Raw genomic sequence first — 24,133 nt, forward strand, 5'->3', positions numbered from 1 at the left:
GCTACTCCAAGACCTTATCACCTTTTCTTCAGCTTTAAAGCTCTTTTCTCCCTCTCTCTCTCTCCCCACTCCCCCAATCGACTCATTATATTCACCCCTTAAATTATATATCTTCCCCTGACCACAAATTCTACCCATCTCTGCATCTCGCTGCCAAAGCCCAACGAATAATTTCACAGCCCCACAAAAAAATTCTGCAAACTGAGCTAAAACACCATACCAATATGTTTTTGAGGTCACTGAACTTGAATCCGGAGTCAGTTTGACCCCACCAGGTCAGGATCAAGGTCAAGTGAAGGTCTAAAGGAAAAAAATCATTGGATCGGAGAAAACCTCTACTCTCAGACGTTTCTGGGGTCGTTAAATTTGAATCCGGGGTCAGTTTGACCTCATCAAATCAGAATCAAGTTTAAAGATCTGAGGTCGTTTTTGCCACATCAGGTAGGGATAGAGGTCTTTCCAAGTTCAAAATTGCGGAACCCATAAAATTGAACTTATAGGATTGAATTAGCCCCCGATTCGGATTCAGCGACCCCAAAACCGTCTAAGAGTAGATGTTTTCTCCAATTCCATGATTTTCGAAATTTTGCCTGCATATGACCTTTATCCTGACCTGGTGGAGTAAAAATGTCCCCGGATTCGGATTTAGTGACCCCGAAAACGTCTTGAAGTAGTGGTAGCCGATTCAATGTTTTTTCTTATTTTAAACTTCACTTGACCTTAATGCTGACCTTATGGGGCCAATCTGACCCCGGATTCGAATTCAGAAGCCCCAAGAACGTCTGAAAGTAGAGGTTTTCTCCTGTTCATTAGTTTTCTGCGATCTAATGGTTTTCTTCATTTTAACATTCACTCGACCTTTATCCTGACCTGAAGGGATCAAACTTACCCGGGATTCGGATTCAACGACCTCAAAAAATTCTGAAAGAAGAAGTTTTCCCCGATCAAATGTTTTTCTCTATTTTGACCGTCAATTAACCTTGATACTGACCTGATAAGAAAAATCTGACCCCTGATTCGTATTCAGCGACCTAAAAAATGTATTTGTATGGTGCTTTAGCTCGGGTTGCAGAATTTATTTTGAGGGAGTCCTCTGTACGTTTTATCATGAGAATTAAGTTAATAAGATCAAACCTTGGATTGTGTACTATTAATTGTATTATTTTCATTTTTTAAATAGGATAAATTTTAAAAATCGATTCATTGCTAAAATCTTAATTTCCGAATACAAACTTCCAATTTTCAAAAAATGCAAATTAGTCTCTGGATTAAATATCAATCTGAGAATGTCATAACATTTTTTTGACTTTGTTCTTGAAATTGTTAATTCTATCGATTCAAAGCTAAAGATATAGTTTTTCCTGACCTAAGCCAAGGCAGATATAACGGTAAACTTTCTTTTAAACGTTTTCCTCTTTGGGAAAAGAAAACAGTTCAATTGATCACCATGTTTAAATTTAAGGAGGGAGATTTTACACCCAAAAGTCTTATTCTTATCAATATAAGCCAATTACTATCATTACAATAGAACTCGTACTATTAAAAATATCATAAAACTCGCCTGAAAAGGTAAATTCCCAAATAAAATTCAAAATTACAAATGAATCTATTTTCTACCTCCCCTTTTGATAATCGTGTTAAATGAAAATTTATCTCCACTCTTGCTGGATGATACAGCCCTGACCTCCCACTATTTTGCCCGACCTCCCACCTTACTTGGAATCCCGAACCCCAAACCACCCAAGAGTTGGGTATTGATTCCCTTGGAAAAGCGAGCCCTCTTCCCTGATCTCCAGCAGTCAGGAGCAAAGCACGTCCGTGGCTGAAGCTCCTCGGACACCGGAAAACGTCCTCGGTTTCCGAACCTTTCTCTGCATCAAAACGGATCAAAGATCCGCAAAAAAATCAATCAAATTTTACTCTAGATTTTAGGATCCCTTTTAAATATCCTAAAATCAGGTGATCGTGATTTCCAAAATCTCTTAAACTACAAATCCCATCCTGACTCACAGGATAAACCGGAAACTGTCATGGCCACCGGATCTTCCAAAGATCATCTGGCATCCCAGAAAAATCTCCTCTATCCCGAATCCGGTCTCCAGTTAAACCGAAGAATTTAATTCTTCTGATAAAATGGACGAAATGACAACGAGGGACCTGATAAGAGATTTCCAAAAATATCAGGACTTCATTACTCTAAAGTCCTTGGCGTGATAAAAAGATGTAAATTGTTGTTTTCAATGAAAGGATTCTTAAGAAATAGGGTAGTTTACGAGATTATATAAATAAAATTTAAATATATAAATAATATATGGATTCAAGCTGTATCTATAAATAAAAAGGGCAAAGTGATATACAAAGACAGCACCTTATTTTTCTATGGAAAGTCAATTTCTGCTATTACAGTATTTCAGAATTATTCTTTATATATTAACAATAAGTGCACCAATAAGAAGGGATAACATAAGGAATAGCAGATAAAAAGATGACAAAAAATAAAGGAATTGAGAGATAATTTTTTCGGAAAGGAATTGAAGTCGAAGAGAACGTCCCTTTTAGTTCACTATATATAATCTTGATAAATCTTGATAAGATGCAGAAATATACAATAAATATTTATCTCTAGAGTTAGAGAAAGCTCGAGCTTCTCAGTCTCTTTAATAGTCGAGAATAGGCTTAAATATTCAAATACACAAAGGAGAGTCAAATGAAAATGGAGAAAGGGAATTGAAATGTGATAAAAAAAAAGACTTAAAAATAATTCATCTCGAAAAAGTTCCAGAGGCTTTTCATCGCCGTCCATCTGCGAAGACAATAATAAACGAAAAATTCTGTAATTTGAAATTTGTCTTCGTGCAGAATCTGAGAATGGAATCCAAAATTAGAATTCAATTTAAATTTCAAACTAATAACTGAATTCATTTTTTTAAACTGAATGATGGTAGAACCGAAATCTGCATCGAATAGTTATCTGGACCTGGTGAATCCGATAAGTAGCTACGAGGATTTGCAAACCTTACACAAAAAGCATTGTAAAAAATATTTCTGTCTTTGCAAGCGTCACACGATTAGTGTGATTTGTATTAATGAGACGAGAAAGTTGTATTGGTTTAATTGCAAAAGTGTTGAGGATAAAGTGAACAACGGAGTGGGGGAAGGTTATTATTTTAAGCTTTTGCAAATTATCAATGGTGCTTTAAATACTTGGGCACACAAATATATTGAGGGTTTAAGCTTAGCAAGAAAAGAAATCATGTTTAAAATCAACGGAAGTTCAAAGAAAAACATGAAGCTGCTTAAGGAGGGATCTTATTGTCATTATCATCCTCACATCTCGACGGACACCTGTAACGCTGACTTTTTTAAGAGAGCTGTAAGTAGCATGAGAGAGGAGAGAGAGGAGAACAAAAAAGATTCTTGATTGTGATCAAAGAAGGGATTTAACTTCTCAAATTGATCAGCCAATTCTCTTTTCCTTTGTATTCTCCTTTTTCCATTATTCCACCTCCATTTGCAGGCTTTTCTTCTTTTAGGGTCTTTTTAAAACAATTTTTTATTTGCACTTCTTTGATTTTCGTGATTTTGCAAATTGATTTTCGCACCATAATTGAAAGGCACATTCAAACATAAAATATCAAACTTTCGTATGTTTTAATCAGAAATTAATTTATTAAGAAAGTATAAAATAAGAAAGAAGAATGTTATTTGTCAAAATATGTATTTTTAATTACTAAAACTTTTCAGCCTTCAAATTTGAAAATATAAATTAGAAACAAGGCGACTTCTAATATTTTGCACTCTTTTACAATTGTAGCTCAAATTGCATATTGATGAATTTAAATCTTGCGCCACAACATTGTTAAAATCGTAGAGCCACGCTTAAAACGAAACCTCATAGATAATGGGGAGTGTATATTTTAAAATTTTACTTCAACGTCGTCTAAATAACAAAATAATACTTTGTGGGATTTGAACTCGAAAAGATTTTGATTTTAAAAACTATCGAATTAAAAAACAAAGTAGTTTTTTACATTGAGTTAATTTTTATCTTATTAAGTTTATGCGCATATAATTCACGGGCCAAGAATCTAATAATAACATGGATATGAACTCGATTATGAAAAATCTAATTTTTAAAAATCATAATAAATTTAAATCATTTCACATTTGTAATCCTTTCCGATTCTAAGCTCAGGAATTAAACCAAATTTAGTTATAAATAGATTAAATACTGCAATTTTATTTTTAACTGTAACTCTTTGAACTCAATAATCGAAAATTGAATTATTTTAATGATAATGAAATATCTAGAAAACTTCAATGATAAAAATGAATAATAATAAAGGAATAATACCAATAACAAATTTAAAAGCTCCCTTCGCATGAGTTTTCAAATCACTTCAAATTTTTATTAAATTAAAATGTTTGAGTACTCCAGAACTATACTATATTCTAATTAAATGATTTGAATATCGAAGGACCTTTTAATTTAGTTTTGGATTTAATTAAAATGAAATACCTTAAAGAAAGAATTTCTAATAAGTAAATCGAGAATCTTTCCTGTCTTATTTAATATCGATTTTAGAATAAAAGTAATTATTTAATTTCCTAAACATAAAAACTTTTGAATTCTAAATAATTTCTTTATTTTACGTATGTGATTTCGTTACAAAAAAATATTGCTTCTAACCTGTGAAGCGAAAAATATAATCTTGCAATTTAAATTTACCACTACCATTTCGTTCATGCCGTGCAATTCCAATTACTCAACTTAAAGAGAAAGCTTGTAAAAATAAGAATAAGGAGTCTATTCTAAACAACAAATGCAAAAAATAAGGTATTGGGAATTTTATTCGTAAAAAAAATTATATTTTTTGCACATCGAATTCCTTTTTACGTTATTAGTTGATTTATGGGCAGACAAATACATGGGCATAAACCCACTAACAAGGTAGATACGAACTTTATGTAACCAAAAATTTGTTTCTCGAATAAAATGAAAAAATCCTTGTTAATGATGTAAATCAATTATATGACTGAAATAATTGAATTAAATAAAAACGCAATTTTTATATTACTTTCGCAAAATCCAATAGTTTATTCCTATTACTTAGGGGGTTACGTTTAAGTATGGTCTTATTGTTTAACGATTTAAGCTCAATTCTTATAGAAATTATTGTCAAGAAGTACTTCTTGTTGACTTTTCTTGTCTTTTCGCCTTCTTTTCTTGTTCGTCCTTCTCCCTATTTTTCTTATTTTCCTCTCCTTTTTAACAAATTTCCTCTTGTTTTTCCGGGTCCAGACTATCAGAGTTTTATCAGAAGATTATTTCCAAGCAGGCAGAATATAACTCTTCTAGGTACTAGGATAATTCAAGGAACAAAGATGTCGAAATATCTCTGTGCAATATTTAAAGATGCGCGAGAAAAATTCCACTATATCAAGGCCAGTATACCTTTGGCGAAGACGTTTCTCGAACTCCCTCGATGTGACCCCCTTTTATTCTACCCTTTTCTACACATATTCTCTCCTATATAGAGTATTCAATCAATAACATCTGAAGTTTCAAAAAAATAGATAAAAAGGAAACTTACATTCCAGAGAAATATAAGAATCATCGAATATTCTAAGAATCAACTGAAGACAAATATTGAAATTTTAACTTTGAAATCTAATGGTTCATTTTTCTAAACGTTTGTCCCTTTTTACATGTTTTTAAATAGTTAAAATTGGTCCTGCGTTTGAGAATTCGCGTGAAAATCAAAAGAAAAGAAGAAGTAAATTATTCGGAATGAGTAAAATTGAAGTTTCCTTTCAGTTTGCATTAAGAGTCCTTTACAATTTCAAGGTCCTTGCAATGTGTATAAATAATTAAAAAATGAAAAATCATATTCATTCAGCTGAAATAAAGTTGCTATCTTTTATCTTTTTATCAAGAGTGATAAGAGCGATAAATTGAATTCCTTTCTTTATACTATCACAGTAAATTCTACACACCAAATCTGTTATGACAATGAAATTTATTTTTATTTTATTTTTTCATTATTTTTCAGAGACTGCTATAAAATTTTAGTAGATCGTTGGAACAACCTTAGAAGAATAAAGATATAATTTTATCGACATTTCTGCTTTTTGTCTTTTGCGAGAATCGTAATCTTTCATGAGAGTTGTAAAATGGTACCCCTTTATTAGACTTCGATTTTTACTTGTACATAATATTTATATTCCAAATGTAATTTTACATTCCCTTTATCACCGTATTAAAACCTGGCACAAAAATCAATTTTATTGTAAAACAAATGATTTATGAGTGTATCATACAAATCTGGATGTCTTCTTTAATTCCACATTCTTCAAATTCTGTAAAAATATCCTGTGTTTAAAATATTTCCAATATCAGTTCCATCCTCTTAGTAGAAAACTTGAGAGTACTTTGTTTATAAAACCTGGAATTTTGTAACCTGAATTGATATCCTTGGCTAATATTTATTTCATTTTTCTGATACTTTATTTATCTTAGCTTTAGTCAAAAGTCTAAATCAAATTCAATTTTAATAGGTCAGATTGAAGATAAGAGATCTATTCCATCAAAAACTAAAATAATATATATACGTTTCTTTATCCTTGATCGGAGCCTGAGGGTGAAAACGATTTAAATTGACCACTGCAACATTTTCTAAACGAGACCTCCTTTTGCTTAATTGAAGCGCTTGCCGCCAGAGGCAAATGAAAAAAACGAATTAGCTTCATGCCTTGACTCTGAATAGAACTAACTGTTTATTCTCACAGATCCCAAAATGCGACTTTATTTGAATGAGATTATACTAAATCAATATAGAATCACATTATAATTGAAACCATTAATATTGAAATTTTGGAATTTGACAATTGCTCTAGTTTTGGGAAAATTATAATGAAATGTTTGTTAATCAAGTCGATTAATTATTTCTCAGATGTCAGATGATGACAGAATGTCATTGACGACTGCTGTCAGCGATGATGATGATGGAGAAAGTGTGATGAATTCGCCATACAGGGGAAAAACAATTGGGACTGCAGCCGATTCTTTCAACTGCACTGGAGCAGTTCGAAAAGCGGGGTATGGACAATATTAATTTCTAATTTGAATTTCGTGCCACAATAAAAAGCGGACATCCCGTAAAAGTTTAAAAATAAAAATTTCCGGTTAAAAAATTTAATTTTTCGTTTTTTTTGTAGTTATCTGAGTGTGAAAAAATGGCTTTTGAGAAGGAAACAGCATATTGAGCTTGCGAGAGGACGAGGATGGCGAGGTTATTGGGTCTGTTTGAAAGGAACAACGCTTCTTTTCTACCCTTGTGAGTCCCACGAAAGCAGGGCAGTGGAAACTGCCCCAAAACATTTAATTATCGTCGATGGGGCCATCATGCAACCAATTCCTGAACATCCAAAAAGGGATTACATATTTTGCCTCAGTACAGCCTTTGGCGATGCCTATTTATTCCAGGTTCGTTGTTTAAATTAATTTCCTTCCTTATATTTTATAAAAATATAACATCTCCTAATTTTTTATTTTATGCAACCTTCTATGAAAATGTAGTAAACATAAAAATTTAAGAGTTACTATATTTCTTTTGTTGAAAAATTGTATTTCAGGCGCCTTGTCAAGTGGAACTTGAAAACTGGGTGAACAGCATCCATTCGGCTTGTGCCGCTGCCTTCGCTCGTCATCGTGGCAAGACCGGAACATTGCACTTGCTCCAGGAAGAAATTTTCCGTTTGGAGAAGGCAATCGACTCTGTGAGGCCCAAACTACTTTTCTTTCCCTTTTTCCAAGACTCTCTACCTTGATAAGAAATTCAATTTTAAAATTTACCGCTTTAAAATTGGTGGGCTTACAAAACCATTTAGAACAAAGTTCGTAAAGTCGCGTCCAGTTACCCGGTTTTGGAATAGAATAATTAGAATAGTGACCCGTAGTAAACTTTTAAAGACTTCCTACCAATAATATTTTTTTCCAGGACTCAAAATTGAAGCACATGGCAGATTTGCAGCAGTCGGTGGTTTCCGACGTAGAAACTAAAGAACAGATCAATAACCAAATAGTTCAGTGGGAAGAGAATCTTGAAAGACTTCACTGCGAACAATTCCGTTTAAGATGCTACATGGCGAGTTTGCAGAGTGGAGAACTTCCTAATCCGAAGGTAAATTCTTTAAAATATTGAATATCATAAAGGGTAAATATAAATAAAAATTTATCAAGTTCTAGCCTCTGATTATAATAGATGAAGGACATTTTAGAAGTAATTAATTATCTCTTTGTAGAGCCTGCTCACACACGTTTCAAGGTCAACTAAGCAAACCTTGAACAAACTTGGAGTCTTTACGGTCTCGTCCTTCCATGCGTTTATTTGTGCGAGGAGCCCCTCGTTGTTGAATAATTTATTGACTGGGAGAGGAGCTACGAAACGCAGACCACCTCTTTTATCGAGAAGTAACAGCTCTTCCAGCAGGAGATCTTTGCAGATTTCTAGGGACGAAGAAAAAATGGTCAAAGTCACTGTGCCTGAAAATCAGGTGATTTTAAATTTACAAAAGAAAAAAATAATTTTCATCCTATTGGATTTAACAATAATTTGGCCGCTGTAGCTTGAATTGCAATAAATTAAATTAATTTTTTCTAACAGCTTGTGTCGGTGTATTTGAGGGACGCAATGACTGTGGAGGAGTTTTTAGCAAGTGCTTGTAGTAGAAAAGGCCTGAATGCGATGGAACACTTTGTGAGGGTAAAGAAACGGCGAGATATGGAGGATCATAATTATTTCGTGCCTCACAGAACAGACCTAATTGAAACTTATGTAAGTAGAGACTTTAAAAAGACTGATATTTAAATTTAAAAAAAGAGTTTAATTTGAAAACATTTCTTCCATATTCAACTCTACTTCCCACCTTCCTAAGCCAGCTCCTCCTTCTCCTACTCATTCTCCTACTCCATCTCCCACTTTCTTTTATTAAATTCTGTATAGAACGATTGCAAGACTAAGTTCCTCCCCTAACTCATGCCTCTTTTTCTCTTTCTTACCCAACTCCTACTTACCCGATCAAACTGCTCCTTCTACTCCTCCTGATCCAACTCCTTTTATTCCTCTCAGACCACCTTCTTTCAATTTTGCTCCTTCTCATTCTTCAAATTCTTCTCCTTATTCTATACTAAGGCCTCGGATTTCTTTGATCTTGCGAAACGCGCGAGCCTCGGATTCATTGGGATTAGAGGCTTCCCTACTCTTGTCTCAGTGGAGTCACGTGATCTTCGCTGATTGGTCGAGGCAAAGAGATATGAGCGCTCACCAGCCACACCGTCCACTAGCACGATGGTGGGGGAGGGGGGGCGAAAGCAGGAGAAATGCAGGTCAAAGAACCCGAGGTCTTAGTGTACTTCACTAACTTTTTCAAATTCATCCTCCTAATTCTCCTCTGAGCCAACATCTACCTCTCCATTTTAGTCTAAAAAAGCCGTCTGTTTCTGATACAAATGCTCTTCCTGGTCCTCTTACTCCTCCTCATTCATCTCCTCCTAAGCTTCTTGCTAACTTCTCAAATGTCTCCGACTCCATCCGACTCCATCTTAATTACTACATCTGGCATATTTTTAAAGTTATCCTTCTCCTGCTCCTAATCTAGTTCCTTCTCTTCTTTCACTTCTTCTTCAAAATCTTCTTCCTGTCCCACTCACTCCTCATGATTAAATCCAGAATCGAGGATTTTTTTAAATGGGAATAAAGAAGCTATAGAGAGTTCAAAAGTAAGAAAATGATATGTATAATAAATAGAGAATACGCAAAATATTTAAGTGAAGGGATTTATAAAAGAAAGAAACTATTTCCGAGGGTTTATAAGCGGAAACGAGGAATTATTTCTGAAAAAGCAATAATTGAAATTTGAATCATATTTCAGTTGCACACGCACGAGATGGTGGAAGTTTGCGCCAAAATTCTGTATCAAGTAGAGCTTCAAAGAAACACTTTAGACCAAATGTGGGGTTTCTCGGTTGAAGCAGAACTGATCGAAAATTCCGATCGTCAAGATGAGCTCTGCTGTTATGTCAGCAGGGTCGAGGATAAGAGCGTGGCTATGCAAAACGGTGAGCCATCGTTTTCTCCTCTATAAAAATTAAAATATCTCGGAAAAGATTTTTTAATTAAAAATAATGAAATTAGAAGGCATCGACTTGCAATAAAAACGCGAACTTCGATACTAATAAAAATAAAATGAAAATAAAGGATCACAAATAAGAAACAAAAATATATTTTCTCTAGGAGTTAAAATCATTGTGCGAATATATCGAGAAATGCCCTTATTGGAACGATTGATTTTGTTGTGCCATATTCTCCAGTGACACACGTCAAAGTCATGCAAGCTCGCTCCGATGAACTATCGTTCCGATATGCTTATGCAAGCGCATCTGCAATATTCTAAAATAGTTTTCATCAGGAAATAGATTGTTACCTTAAAAAATGCAAATTTTTACCATGTTTAGAATGTTTTCAATTTTTTTCACGTTTTAATTATGATTTTCAATCGTAAATTTTTAATGCGGAACTTCATTTTTTTGCAGGAATTATTAAAGGAGACGAGATCATGGTCATAAATGGAGCAATTGTGAGCGATTTAGACATGATGTATTTGGAAAGTGTACTCCAAGAGGAACTCGCCCTTTGTATGATGATGCGTTCTTCGAGGACTGAACCTCCTGATCTCACGGGAATTATGAGGGTCAATGACGATATCGAAAGCCTGGTGTGTCCTCCTCCTCCGACTGATCCACCAGTTATCAGTGATGAAATGATTTCTGGCCTGATTGTTCCTGCTCCTGGTTGGAGTAAGTTATCGTTTTTATTCTTCTATTTGAAAGACGTCTATTCTAGATGAATAATTTACGAAGTTGACCTCTTGTCCCTATTCTTTCTTCTACTTCATACACTTTTTGAACATCTTCAAATTCCACCTAACTCTCCTGTCCCTTCCTTTTTAAAAACCTCATTCTCTAACATATTCAAAATTTCCGTTTTTATGAGTTCTCTGGGCTTTATGATCCCTGCTTCCGATAACTCTCTTCTTGATCCAACTTTTGGATTCACTTCTTCCTAAAATATCTCTATTCATTCAGCTGATCCGCTTCATGGGACCTCTCCTTCAGATCCTCTAGATACCTCCCCCTGCTCATCATCCTTATTCAAGTCTCTCCTTTTCATCATTTTTATTTATTTCCACTTCTTCTGCTCCAAATTTCTCCTTAAAATCTTCCTCCTAATTCAATGTTTCCTATGTCTCTCACTTCCTTTTAACATCTTACCCCTTTCGTCTATCATCTTCACATAATTCTACCGATATACCTCCATCTGATTATAATCCAACTCATTTCCTATTCCTGAACCTTCGAATTTACTTCCTTGCTTCTTCTGTTCTTGATAAAACTTCTTTTTCTCGCATTTTCTTTTTAAAGCTCACTTCTATTCCACCTTTAGATTCGCCTTCTCATAGCATCCTCTCCTTTGCCTTCTATTTATTCTCCTTATCCAGCTGCTACTCTTCCCATTCCCTTTATGTTTCCGAAATTTGTCCTGCTTGTATGTACTTCATCTCTAAATCCTTTTTTTTCTCCTCCTTCGACATCTTCAAATTCTTCCATGTACTCCTCTTTTTCCTTTTCCTAAAAGGATCAGATCTGCTCGAACTCGCCGCATTCCTCTAACTTCCTCAGATCGTTTTATTTTCCCGACCCAATTACTACTTCTCCTATTCAGAGATAACGGAGCCCTAGAGGGCACTGTAGGAAATGCCCCCCACCCCCTAAAATCGAATGATTAAATTCATCAGATTGTTTGATTTTTTTTGTTGAAAATCTACTTAAAATCTTTGTTAAGTTATTGAAGTCCATGAACCCTTTTACACCCATTTGAAATCTTTGAAAAATATTTCAAATATTTTATAAATATTTGATAATATTTTTGAAATAATTGAAATCTTTGGAAAATCGTTGAAATCTTTGTGAAACCTTTTTAATCTACCCAAAATCTTTATAAAGTTTTTTTTTAATTTAAACTGTTGAAATATTTGGGAAACCCTTAAAATCTTTAAAAAAATTTTTTTTTTTTTAATGTCATATTGTTAAAATTTTTGGGAAATCATAGAAATATTGTGTGAAAACTTTTAAACAATTCGAAATTTTTGCGAAACCTTTAAAATCTTCGTGATATCTTTAGAAAATCATTGCAATCTTTCTGAAATCTTTAACAAATTTTGCGACATATTCAAAATATTCCATAAATATTTGATAATATTTTTGAAGTTATTGAAATCTTTGCAAAATCATTCAAATCTTTGTGAAATCTTTTTAAACTATCCGAAATCTTTGTAAAATACGTAGAAAATCATTGACATCTTTGTGAAATATGCGAAATATTGCTGAAATATTTGATAATATTTGTACAATTCTTTAAATTTTTTAAAAATATTTAATATGTTTGGAAAATCGTTGAAATCGTTTTGAAATATTTGCGAAATATTTAAAATATTTGGTATTATTAGTAAAAAATATTTAAATTTTATTTACATTTTATTTACATTTACATTTATACATTTTATTTATATTTACATTTTTGTGAAATCTTTTGGAAAGCATTGAAGTCTTGGTGACATTTTTTTAATCTATTTTTTTAACCTTTGGGAAATCATTCTTATCTTTGTGAAATATTTAAGAAATATTTGAAATATTTTTTAAATATATGGTAATATTGATAAAATTATTGAAATCTTTGTGAAATCATTGATGTCTTTCTAAAATCTTTTAAATCCATCCAAAATCTGTTCAAAATATTTGAAATCTTTAATATCTCTGCAAAATCATTGCAATCTTTGAAATTTTAGCGAAATATTTGGTACTATTTGTGAAATTATTGAAATCATAAGAAAACATTTAAATCTATGTGAAATCTTTGAAATCTATGGGAAATATGTATGAAATGATTGAAGTCTTTGTGAAATATTTGATATGTATCCGAAACCTTTGAGAAATATTTGAAACCTTTCTTAAATCTCTTGGGAAATCATTGAAATATTTGTAAAATCTTTTAAGAGTATCCGAAATATTTGAAAACTGTACAATTTTTGGGAAATCATTAACTTTTTTGTGCATTCTTTGTCAATTCTTTCTGAAATCTTTAAAAATATTTGCGAAATAATTGAAATATTTGGCAACATCTGTGAAATTATTGAAATCCTTATGAAATCTTTGGCAATATGAATTTTATACCTGTATTTATAATTATTTACTATTTATTATTATTTATGGACAATTTGTGTTTAGTATGATATTATTATACGATGTACAAAGTGTGTCATTCAATATCAGAAGTTTATGCTCCTGCCCCCACATGAGAAAAAAAGGCTACGCCGCGCCGCTTCTGCTCCTGTTTCTTCTAAATATCTCGTGATTCTCCAATCTCCTGCTCCTACCAATTCCTTTAAAACCTCACCTCTCATATCTTTAAAATATTCGTCTTCACGATCCTCCCTATTCTCCAACTCTTTTACCTTGTCCTGCTTTTCCTGCTTCTACCATACTCTTTAAACCTTTTCTTTTCATTCTCCTCATCCAACTCCTACTATTCTCCTTCTTGTTTCGTAATTTTTCATAATGAAACTCCTAATCCTCTCAATTTTTTAAAACTCTGTCTACTGTCTACTTTTTTCACTATTTCTTCAAACTTCTTCTCTTTCAGATCCTCTACCTCCTCCTTATCATCTTCCTCACCTTCGACCATATTCCTTCTTTTTTTCATATTCATGTTTTTCATTTTCTGGTCCGAATTCCTCCTTCTGCTCCTCCTCTTAATTCAACTCTTCATACTTCTCTGACATCCTCTTCAATGTTTCCCCCTTCCTCTGTCTTCTCCTAACCCTACCCATTTTAAATTAAAATATTGATTATATTCAAAATAGTTTAAACCTATAGAGTACAGAAATTAAAAGTAGGAAAATAATCTTTTCATTTATTCAAAGAGTTCTCTTCAAATTAAATTTGATTGAAAATCAAATACTGTATATTTAAAATTACTGTAATGTATGATAAGAAGAAAAATATAATTGATGGAAGCGGAAAGACAAATTTTTACTTTCGATGTGTTTGATACTTCCGCAAACATAGAAGTATCCATTACAAAAAAAGTTGCATTCAGAGACGACCCAGATTCAAATCCCTTCCTCATTAACGCTCCACTAACGATATCCTCATTGTAAGTACCTAGAAATTGCTGCTATGAAACTACCCTTTAGATTCGCTGAAAAAGAGAGCATCATGGAAACGAATCGGAAAAGGATTGCATTTTCATTCCAGAGTTATTTTGTTTATACCAACGCACATCTTCCATAAATTTTTTTTAAAGAGCTTTGAAAAAATCTTTTTTCTTTCAAACTCAATCCTCCAGTTTTTGTAATACAAGTCTCTTAAGAAAGAGATGAAATTTCTTCTGCCTTTTGGAATATAAATTTTTCTATAGAAAATTTAATTTTTCAACAATAATTTCATATTTTAAACATTTGAATTATTTTAGGTAAAGAAAATTTGGTCCAGGAATGTATAACATCAACTCCTGCTGGAACAGGAAAGCCAACATCCAGGACAAATTCTTTTGAAATTGAAAATTTGCTTAAGACTGCAGAACAGGTCACTGGAATTTGTAGGTCGCCCGGAGAAACCAGGAAGTCTAGTCCAACCGGAAGTGTTGTCAGCTCACATTCTCAGGCTTTAACTCCTAGCAGACAATTAAGCGATGCTGAGAAGCTGAAAAAAGTGATTTTAGAATTGATCGAGACTGAAAGGACATACGTAAAGGTGAAAATATCTTCCCTTCACGTAACCGTTGCATTACTGTTACATTAATGTTATAGAACTATTACTTGCCTGTTACGTAATTGGCGGCACCAAGCCTCTTTCTTTTCACACCGAAAAATTATTCAGTTATGGGCTATCCATAAAATACGCTACCAATCCCCCCCCCCCCCCCCCCCCCCCCCCCCCCCCCCCCCCCCCCAGAAAGCCACTTTACAATTGGCTAAAAACGGATTTTGCGTTTATAAATTCTTTTAAATCAAATTAATGTAGATATAACATATTAAATTCAATACGAAAAACTTCAAATTCCTAAGATTTAAAGTCAAAAAATATATTTTCTAGCTAAACAGATGAATTTTTAACACAAAAAGACGAATTTAAAAAAAACTGGATTAATTTTTAACCATACAGTTGCATTAACAACCAAACAGATCAACTTTCCAGTGAAGAACGAATTTTTTCGAAGGCGATAGAATTTTTAACAAAAAAGATAAATTTTTAAGCAAAAAGCGTGTCTTGTCCACCATAGAAGATGAATTTTCAATCTGAAAGGATGAATTTTTAACAAAATAGTTGAATTTTTAGCATGCAAAAATGCATTTTCAATTAAATAGTCGAATTTTCAACAACAAAAAAAGATTAAAATTCTTCTACTATTTGAATTTCCAAGAGAAAAAAAAACAATTTTTAATAAAGAAAAATTAATTTTCCACAAACAAGATGAATTTTCTTACGAGAAAGAGAACTTTTCAACAAAATATATGAACTTTCTATCAAATAGTTACATTTTCTACAAAAGACATTTATTTTCTACCCAAAAAAATTATTTTTCAAGAAAATACTTTAATTTTCGACTAAGAAGGTTAATGTGGGATAAAAAAAGACAAATATCCATCTTATCCAATATACAGGATAAAGTTTTAACCAAATATTAAATAATTATTTTTTAGATGTAAAAAATGCATTTTTAACAAAGCTGTTAAACTTTCAACCAAATAGATGAATTTTCGACCAGAAGGATCTACTAAGAATGATGAATTTTGGAAAAAATACTTGAATTTTTAAACTAATTATTTATTTTTTAATCCAAAAAGACGATTTATCTACCAAAAAAGTTGAATTTTCAACCCAAAAATATAATTTTCTACACAAAATTGGAATTTTTAAGCCAAAAAGGTGAATTTTCTACCACACAATATAATTTTTACAGAAAAGTTCACGTAAAAGAATATGATCTATCTTTCAACTGTAATTATGAATCACTAATAACATTTTTTTAAGTAGTGCAGCTTTAAGTAAAATAATCGACTTTTTAACCAGAAAAGAATAATTCTCAAGAAAGCATGTAACAGTTTACATTTTAACCAAACAATTGCATTTTTGACCAAAAAGGTTACATTTTCAACCAAGAATATTAAATTTCTACGAAGAAAGACGAATTTTCAAGAAAATACATACATTTGTAACAAAAAATGGAATAGCATTATTTTCAGTTGCAAACATTTATTATCAGCCAAAATGAAACGAGTTTTTATCAAGAAAGTTTAATTTTTGAAAGTGCATTAAAAAAGAAATCAAAAATTCAAAACAGTCAAACTGTGTAACAAAACTGCACAAGACGGTTTAAACATAGGTATGTTTTTTTAAAAACCCATTCTTTAAAAACAAATACTCAAGAAAGTCAATTTCTGTAACATAATTGTTCATAAGGAGTTGAAATAAGAGAAACATGTTTATAAATAACCAAACATGGAATCGTTAAATTAACTGGTGAAAAAAATAACTTTTAACAACAAGAAAAATTACTTTTTAACAAAGTCGTTAAATTTTCAACCAAATAGATGAATTTTTGGGCGAGAAGACGTATGTTCTATCACGAAAGACGAATTATGAACGAAATACATGAATTTTCAATTAAATTATTTAGTTTTAAATCCAAAAATGCGACTTATCTACAAAAAACTTGACTTTTAAATCCAAAAATATAATTTTTCCACCAAAAAGTTTAGTTTTCAACCAAATAGTTTAATTTTCTACCTAATTGTTGAATTTTTAAGCCGAAAATTTGAATTTTCTAGAAAACAGTATAATTTTTACATCAAAGTTTAACCTAAAAATAACATTGTAAACTGCCGCTAAGGACACATAAATGATCATTTTAAAAAGAGGGACAACAAAAATGAATACTTATTTTTCAAACGGTTTTTTAAATAACACACTTCTTTTTAAGCCTTCTTGTGGAAGTTCGTTGCACAATTTAAATATTTCAGATTTATGTTGTCATTCTCTAACGTTCGATTCTTTTTACCGTTCTCATAGGTTCAATTCTTGGTAAACCCTAAAAGTTAAATTGTCAAAGAAAGAGGTGAACTTTCAACTAAAAAATAAATTCTAGACAAATTATTTGAATATAGTTAGTTGCATTTTCAACCAAATAATAGAATTTTTAACTAAACGAGGTGAATACCAAATCAAAAATATAATAGCAGCCTTTTTAATGAAAAAAATTAACTTTTACTCAAAAAGATAGTTACTAACCTGAATCCCCCCCCCCCCCCCCCCCCCCCCCCCCTTCAAATGGTAACGTAACTTATGGAAAGTACCGCCAGCCCCAATTATTCTTTTAGGACTACACCGTAGTTGTTATATTAATGTTAAGTTATTGTTTTTTTGACACCAAATTTATTTTCAGAACTTAAATAATTTATTGGAAAACTATCTGGAGCCTCTGAAACGGGAAACGTTCTTGTCGAATGCAGAAATAAACGCGCTTTTCGGCAACATTCAAGAAATCGTAACGTTTCAACGACAGTTTTTGCAAAACCTCGATCACGCGATCGAAATGGAGGCGGACTTTAACAACTTCGAGCATCCGAGTCAATTTAAGGTAAAAAAATAATTGATTATATTTTTTTCAAAAGAATTTGTAATTACTTATTGGCTTTTGATTTCCAGGGTGTCTTGTTTTCCATTGGAAGTGCCTTCTTATATTACGTAAATCACTTCAAGCTTTACAGCTCGTTCTGCGCGAGTCATTCAAAGGCTCAAAAAGTTTTACATCCCAGTAAGTTGGAAAAATTATTGTTCATTGTTTTAACATTATTGCTGACCATTTTTAATTGCTTAAAAAAATTATTTTAACATATTAGGGGAAAAAATTACGTTTTCAATCCAATATTTTTGTTGGTATTTTTCAGACGAAGGAAACCAAGCTCTTCAAGAGTTCTTACAGGCGCGAAATCCAAGACAGCAACATTCCTCTACTTTGGAATCATATTTAATCAAACCTATTCAGAGAATTTTAAAATATCCGCTGCTTTTGCAGCAATTAAGGAATTTAACCGACGAGCGGAGCGAGGAACATCGACACCTAATTGGTAAGATGTTTAAATAAGTAATTTTCAGTTACATCCCAGTTATGTAACGCTATGTTACATTGATTTAACAAAGCTTTTAAACAAATTTTTATTATATTTTTAAATCCCGTTAGCTGGCAAATGTGACATCTTTTTGAAATTAGAATCGCCCTTCTCTAGAAAATATGAAAATAGAATTTTCAAGCAAAACGACGATAACAAGACGATAAGATACATTTTGAACAAAAAATGGAAGTATTACATTTTCAATTGATTTAATTAATTTTCAACAAAGTAAAAGATAATTTTCAACAAAATTATTACATTTTCAATCAAAGCAATGAACCTTCGATGACGAAAAATAAGTTTTCAAAGAAAAGTGTAATATTTGATATTTTCACCAAAAAATATTTCAATATTTAATCAAAAACAGTTGATTTAAAGCAAAAAATACAAATTTTTAATCAAGTATTTGAACCCTTGCGAAAAATAGACTCATTTTCAGAGCAAAAAGGATTGTTCTTAACCAAAGAATTGTTTGCAACCAATGCACATTTTTATATAAATTAATACAAAAAATCTGATCCAAAATGCTTAGTTTTCAAAATAAAAAGACAAGTTTTTGACAACAATGTTGACCTAACAAATCAAAAATATGAATTTTCTACCAAAATAATTGAATTTTTAACTCAAAAAGGTGATTTTTTAACAAAATTAGTGCATTTTTAACTTAAATGATTAATCTTTAACAAAGAATTAATTTTTAACCAAAAATTTAGAAATTTTCGAAAAAAAAAGAATGGTTGAATTTTCAGCTACAAAAATTAATTTTCAATAAAAAAAAAACTATTTATCAAATAAAGAAGGGAATTTTCTACCAAAAAGATTATTTTTCTCCCAAAAAATATTATTTTTAACAAAATAAATTAATTTTCAAAATCAATTTTGAATTTTAAAGGATCTTTCAACCCAAAAGATGAACCTTCTATCAAATAGATGAATTTTTAATCGAATAATGAAATATCTATAAAAAAGATACATTTTCGATAAAAAATGGATTAGTTAGAGTTTCAGCTAAAAAGATTAATAATTTATATGCAATTGTTTGTTCTGCTGGTCTATAATCAATATTTTTTTTAATATTGAGTTTTAAAATTATTTTGAAAAAATGCTCTCTACGTCCGCTGGGATTCGAACTTAGTTCTTTCGGATTGCCGGTCTGATAATGAACATAAAAAATATTTTTAAAATAACAACATTAATTTTCAATAATAATAAAAAAAACTAATTTTATAACAAAGAAATGGATTTTCAACCAAAAAGATTAAGTTTTTACCAACAAAAAGATTAATTTGAACAAAATACATGAATTTTCAAACAGATTTGGAATTTTCAGAGGGATTTTCTACCCAAAAAGATTTTTTAGCTAAAAATTTAAATATTCTATTTTTTATATATTCTACCAATATATTTATATTCTTTATATATATTCTTTATATATTTCTACCAAAAAGTGACAAGTTTTTAATCAAATAGATGACTTTTCTAGGAATTAGATAAATTTTCAAATAAATAGATGAATTATCAACCAATAAAATTAAATTATTATAAAAAAGATAAATTTTCGATAAAAAATAGAATATTTAAATTTTTAGCTAAAAAATTAATTTTTTATGAAAAAAATCATTTTTAAACAAAGAATTGAATTTTGAACCAAAAAGATTAATTTTCGACAAAAAAAAGATTAATCTTAACAAAAGACATGAATTTTTAAAGAAATTTTGAATTGTTAAAGAAATTTTCACCCCTAAAGATGAATTAAAAAAAGACAAGTTTTTCCAAAAAAGGAGTAATTTTCAAAAATATGTATAAATTTTTAGCTAAAAAGATTATTTTTTGACAACAAAAAAATCATTTTCAAACAAAGAAATGGATTTTCGACCAAAAAGAGACAAGTTTTTAACAAAATAGATGACTTTTTAAGGAAGTAGATAAACTTTCAATCAAATAGATGAATTTTCAACCAATAAAATTGAATGTCTGCACAAAGATAAATTGTCGATAAAGAAAAAGAATATTTAAATTTATAGCTAAAAAAATAAAATTGTAATATAAAAAAACTAATTTTCAAACAAAGAAATAAATTTTCAATCAAAAAGTTGAATATGCTACCAAAAAAGAATAATCTTAAGAAAAGATATGAATTCTTAAAGAAATTTTGAATTTTTAAAGGAATTTTCTACCCAAAAGATGAATTAAAAAGGACAAGTTTTCAAGAAAAAAAGATGAATCTACATGAAAATAAATACATTTTCAACTGAAAAGATTAAATTTTAAAAACAATAATCTTCAAACAATGAAATGGATTTTCGAACTAACAGATTAATTTTAACAAAATACATGAATTTTTAAAGGAATTTTCAACTCAAAAAGATTAATTTTCAAGCAAATTGATGAATATTCAACCAATAAGATTGAATGTCTTTCAAAAGAGAAATTTTTTGATAAAATTATAATATTAACCATATAGATTAATTTTCTTCCAAAAAAACTTTATTTGAACCTAACTGAGCTGCCAGATTGAATAAGGGCACATACTTTTTTACGACGCAAGCGCAAATTATCCCTGCCAGGACAAAAAGCAAAATTCTGAAAATATTTGTTTACTGAATTTAAGGAAATTTCTTGCAGTGAATAAATTTCCGAAAATTAATGTTCTAAACAAATTTTGAAAGCATCGAGACCTTATATCGATCGAGCCGAAAAAATGTATGCCCTTATTCGATCCAGCAGTTTTAAATGTTAAATAAATAATAAAAGTAAGGTTTCGAACTATTAAGTACGCGAAGAATCATGTTTTGCCAATGAAAAAAATAATCTACCAATTTTAAAGAACTATATGTATGTTGAAAAAATTGAGTCATTCATATTGCATTTACTGGAATTTTTTGCTATAATAAGGAAACTGCTGTAAATAAATATTGCAACATAAATAAATGATAATAACTAGTTGATAATAATCGATAATAATTTTGCAAGTTTCTTTAAAATTATGGTGACGTAATTGGTTAAACACTTCACTCATGAATAGTGGCGTTCCCGGTTCATATCCGGACCGAGGCAGATTTTTTCTCGTTTTTCCATAAATTATTGGACCATTGCAAGGGATAAAATAAGCTGAATTTTTTTCTAATGAAAGGGCAATTAGTCTAATAGAAAATACAATTTTACAGAGGCACTGAAAGGAATGGAAAAAGTAGCTGAGCATATTAATGAAATGCAAAGAATTCACGAAGAATACGGAGCGATTTTCGATCATCTTTTCAGGCAGCATCAGAAATCTTGCAAACAGGTAATTATTAAAATCTTTATAAATTTCCTCACTTTTGAGCTTCAATTTAAATTTATTTAATTTAACTTTTGCAGCCAATCGATCTAAGTCCGGGGGATTTGCTCTATTATGGAGGCGTCGAATGGTTAAATATTTCTGACTTCTTAGGAAAGATCAAAAAAGGCCTGGAACTTCATGCGATGTGCTTTGTTTTTAAATCTGCAGTAGTTTTCCTCTGCAAGGAGAGGCTGAGACAAAAGAAAAAATTAATGGTAATTAATGATTATTTATTTCACTAAAAAAAAGTCTTTTTTATTTTATGCAATTTTACATTAAAATATAAAAATAATATGTAAACAAATTTGTTGTCATTTCATAGTATCTATTATTTGAAATAATAGAAAATATCCAAATGAATATAAAATATCTTTGTGCCATAAATAGATAGTCAATTAAAAAATAGTTTTTTGTTATAATTTTGATTTCGAAAAAATGTACAATTTTCAGTTATTTTAATGAGTTTTAATGTTCATGTATTAAATTGTCATGTAAAGTTATGTAAATTTTACTTTTAACACTTGTTTTTAATACCAATTTGGTTTTTTTCTAAAATTTCGACAGTTCAGAAAGGGACTATCAATTTTCATTATTTTTCCAAAGTTTAATTTTCAAATATAAAATTTCAAACTCTTGAAAATTGAATGAAACTGAAAATTGAATTTTGCAAACATTTAAACATCAAATTTATAATTTTTGTTTTAAAATACAAATTTTCAATTAAAAACGCCAGTGTAATTTAAAATTGTAAAAAAAAATATGAATCTTCTTTCAAATTTAATGATTTTTGGTTAAAAATGTACATTTCTAAAAAAAAAGTTAACATAATCCGAAATTGTTCAAGCTTGTAAATTTTATAATTTTTCAGAAAAAATATTCGATTTAATTCTAATAAAATTTCTTTAAAAATGTCGATTTCAGTTGAAACAAATAAAAATCACCTGAAGTAGTTAAACATTAAAAAAAAATTCTTTAAAATGTCATTTTTTAAATACGAATAAACAATTGTTCCAAATTGCAAATCTTCTTTGATATTTAATTTTTTATGTTAAAAATAACCGATTTCATTTGAAAAACGTTAACATAATTTTTGATTTTCCAAAATTATAAATCTTCTTTGAAATCTAATAATTTTTTGATAAAAATGTTCAAGTATTTAAATTTTCAAACAAGAAGATAAATTCTCAAAGAAAAATATAATAGTTGATAATAAAAATGAAAATACTTGAAATCAAAAAGAGTTGAATTCATCCAAAAAGCCTAGCTTTCACCAAAATAGTTAAATTCTTAGCAACCAAAAGAGATTTTTTAGTCCAAAATAGGGAACAAAATTCAGGCAAATTAGAATTTGAAGGAAAAATTATTATTTAATGCGAAATAAAAATGTCAAATAACTATTTATTTTTTCATTTGTTTTATTTATTTGCTCGTAGGTTATACAAATATCATTTTTCTATGTAGCTCAGGAAAATTCAAACCGATTTTTGAAGATTTCAGGTATTTCGAGGAAGTAACTAGAAGCTTTCTGAGAATTTTATTTTCAATTTTGAAGGATTTTACAAAATGTTACCGTATGTATGAGTAAAAATTAAAAAATATTTTTACCATCTTCCTTATTTTTTGGGAAAACTAGACACAGCCTTTTATAAATTTTCGAAAGTCTTTTAAAGTTTTAAAATATTTCTAATCTCTTAAAAATTCAAAAATTTCTAAAGATGTCTTAAACTGACTCGAGTTATTCCTAAAACTATTTTAGAATCTTCCGCATTCATTTTTCACAATTAGGTAAATTGTTTGCAATATTTAAAAATATTTAAAAATATTCTTTAAAAATTAATTTTTCAAAGTAAAGAATCACACTTTAAATACTCCCAGGAATATTTAGACCATTTTTTATTATCTTAAAACCTTTAAAAATCTTCACAAAAGTTCCAAATTTCATTTCCAAGTCTTCAAAAATCAACAATTTGTTTGAATTCTCTTCATTATTTTTGAATTTTTTGAAAAACTTTTAAATATTGTTTAAAATTATCTTAATTTTTCCTAAAATTTTGAGAAAGTTCTGCAAAATTAAAGAAATTTCCGCCTAATCTTTCAGATCCTATTTTGATAATTTTGAATATCTTTTGTCATATTTCAAAATCATTTTAAATATTCTTTTAAAATAAATGTGGTAAAATAAAAAATCATGCAAATATTTCCCAAAAATCATAAGAAGATTTTTGTTCGAAATCTTTCAAAATCTATATTTTTTTGTAAATAAAGTTATTTTTGTATTTCTTCAAACCATCTATATACCTAATTAACTTATTGTATTCTTTTTCTAAAATTCTTTTATCTTGAAAATTGAAAGTTTTTGCTTTGAAATCTGCTACATTCTTTTCCGAAATCCTTTGAAATATTTTTGGATCTTATTAAATATTTTCATCAAATCTATTTTTCAAAAATCTAAAAAATTAATTTCAGTTTTCCCTAAGTAAAAAAATGCATTATCTTACAATCTTCATAATCTTTAAA

The 24,133-nt window shown here is 30.0% G+C and overlaps 1 protein-coding gene across 6 annotated transcripts in view; it reads left to right on the forward strand.

Annotated features, from left to right (window-relative positions):
• LOC117171629 (protein still life, isoforms C/SIF type 2) overlaps nucleotides 1–24,133 on the forward strand; it is a 78,852-nt gene that overhangs the window by 41,130 nt on the left and 13,589 nt on the right. For 5 of the 6 annotated variants that reach the window (XM_033359117.1, XM_033359142.1, XM_033359151.1 and 2 more), the window contains exons 13-26: nucleotides 6,954–7,099; nucleotides 7,219–7,486; nucleotides 7,636–7,779; nucleotides 8,001–8,183; nucleotides 8,305–8,556; nucleotides 8,667–8,837; nucleotides 9,934–10,120; nucleotides 10,595–10,858; nucleotides 14,592–14,872; nucleotides 17,565–17,759; nucleotides 17,828–17,936; nucleotides 18,070–18,249; nucleotides 21,462–21,580; nucleotides 21,655–21,831. In XM_033359117.1, coding sequence (XP_033215008.1) covers nucleotides 6,954–7,099; nucleotides 7,219–7,486; nucleotides 7,636–7,779; nucleotides 8,001–8,183; nucleotides 8,305–8,556; nucleotides 8,667–8,837; nucleotides 9,934–10,120; nucleotides 10,595–10,858; nucleotides 14,592–14,872; nucleotides 17,565–17,759; nucleotides 17,828–17,936; nucleotides 18,070–18,249; nucleotides 21,462–21,580; nucleotides 21,655–21,831 — 2,676 coding nt within the window. Of the gene's footprint in view, nucleotides 1–3,172; nucleotides 3,374–6,953; nucleotides 7,100–7,218; nucleotides 7,487–7,635; nucleotides 7,780–8,000; nucleotides 8,184–8,304; nucleotides 8,557–8,666; nucleotides 8,838–9,933; nucleotides 10,121–10,594; nucleotides 10,859–14,591; nucleotides 14,873–17,564; nucleotides 17,760–17,827; nucleotides 17,937–18,069; nucleotides 18,250–21,461; nucleotides 21,581–21,654; nucleotides 21,832–24,133 lie in introns of those variants that run through there. The other variant, XM_033359160.1, reaches the window with a different exon arrangement.

The sequence above is a fragment of the Belonocnema kinseyi genome, chromosome 1 (assembly GCF_010883055.1).
Source record: "Belonocnema kinseyi isolate 2016_QV_RU_SX_M_011 chromosome 1, B_treatae_v1, whole genome shotgun sequence".
In the NCBI taxonomy this organism is placed as follows: Eukaryota; Metazoa; Arthropoda; class Insecta; order Hymenoptera; family Cynipidae; genus Belonocnema; species Belonocnema kinseyi.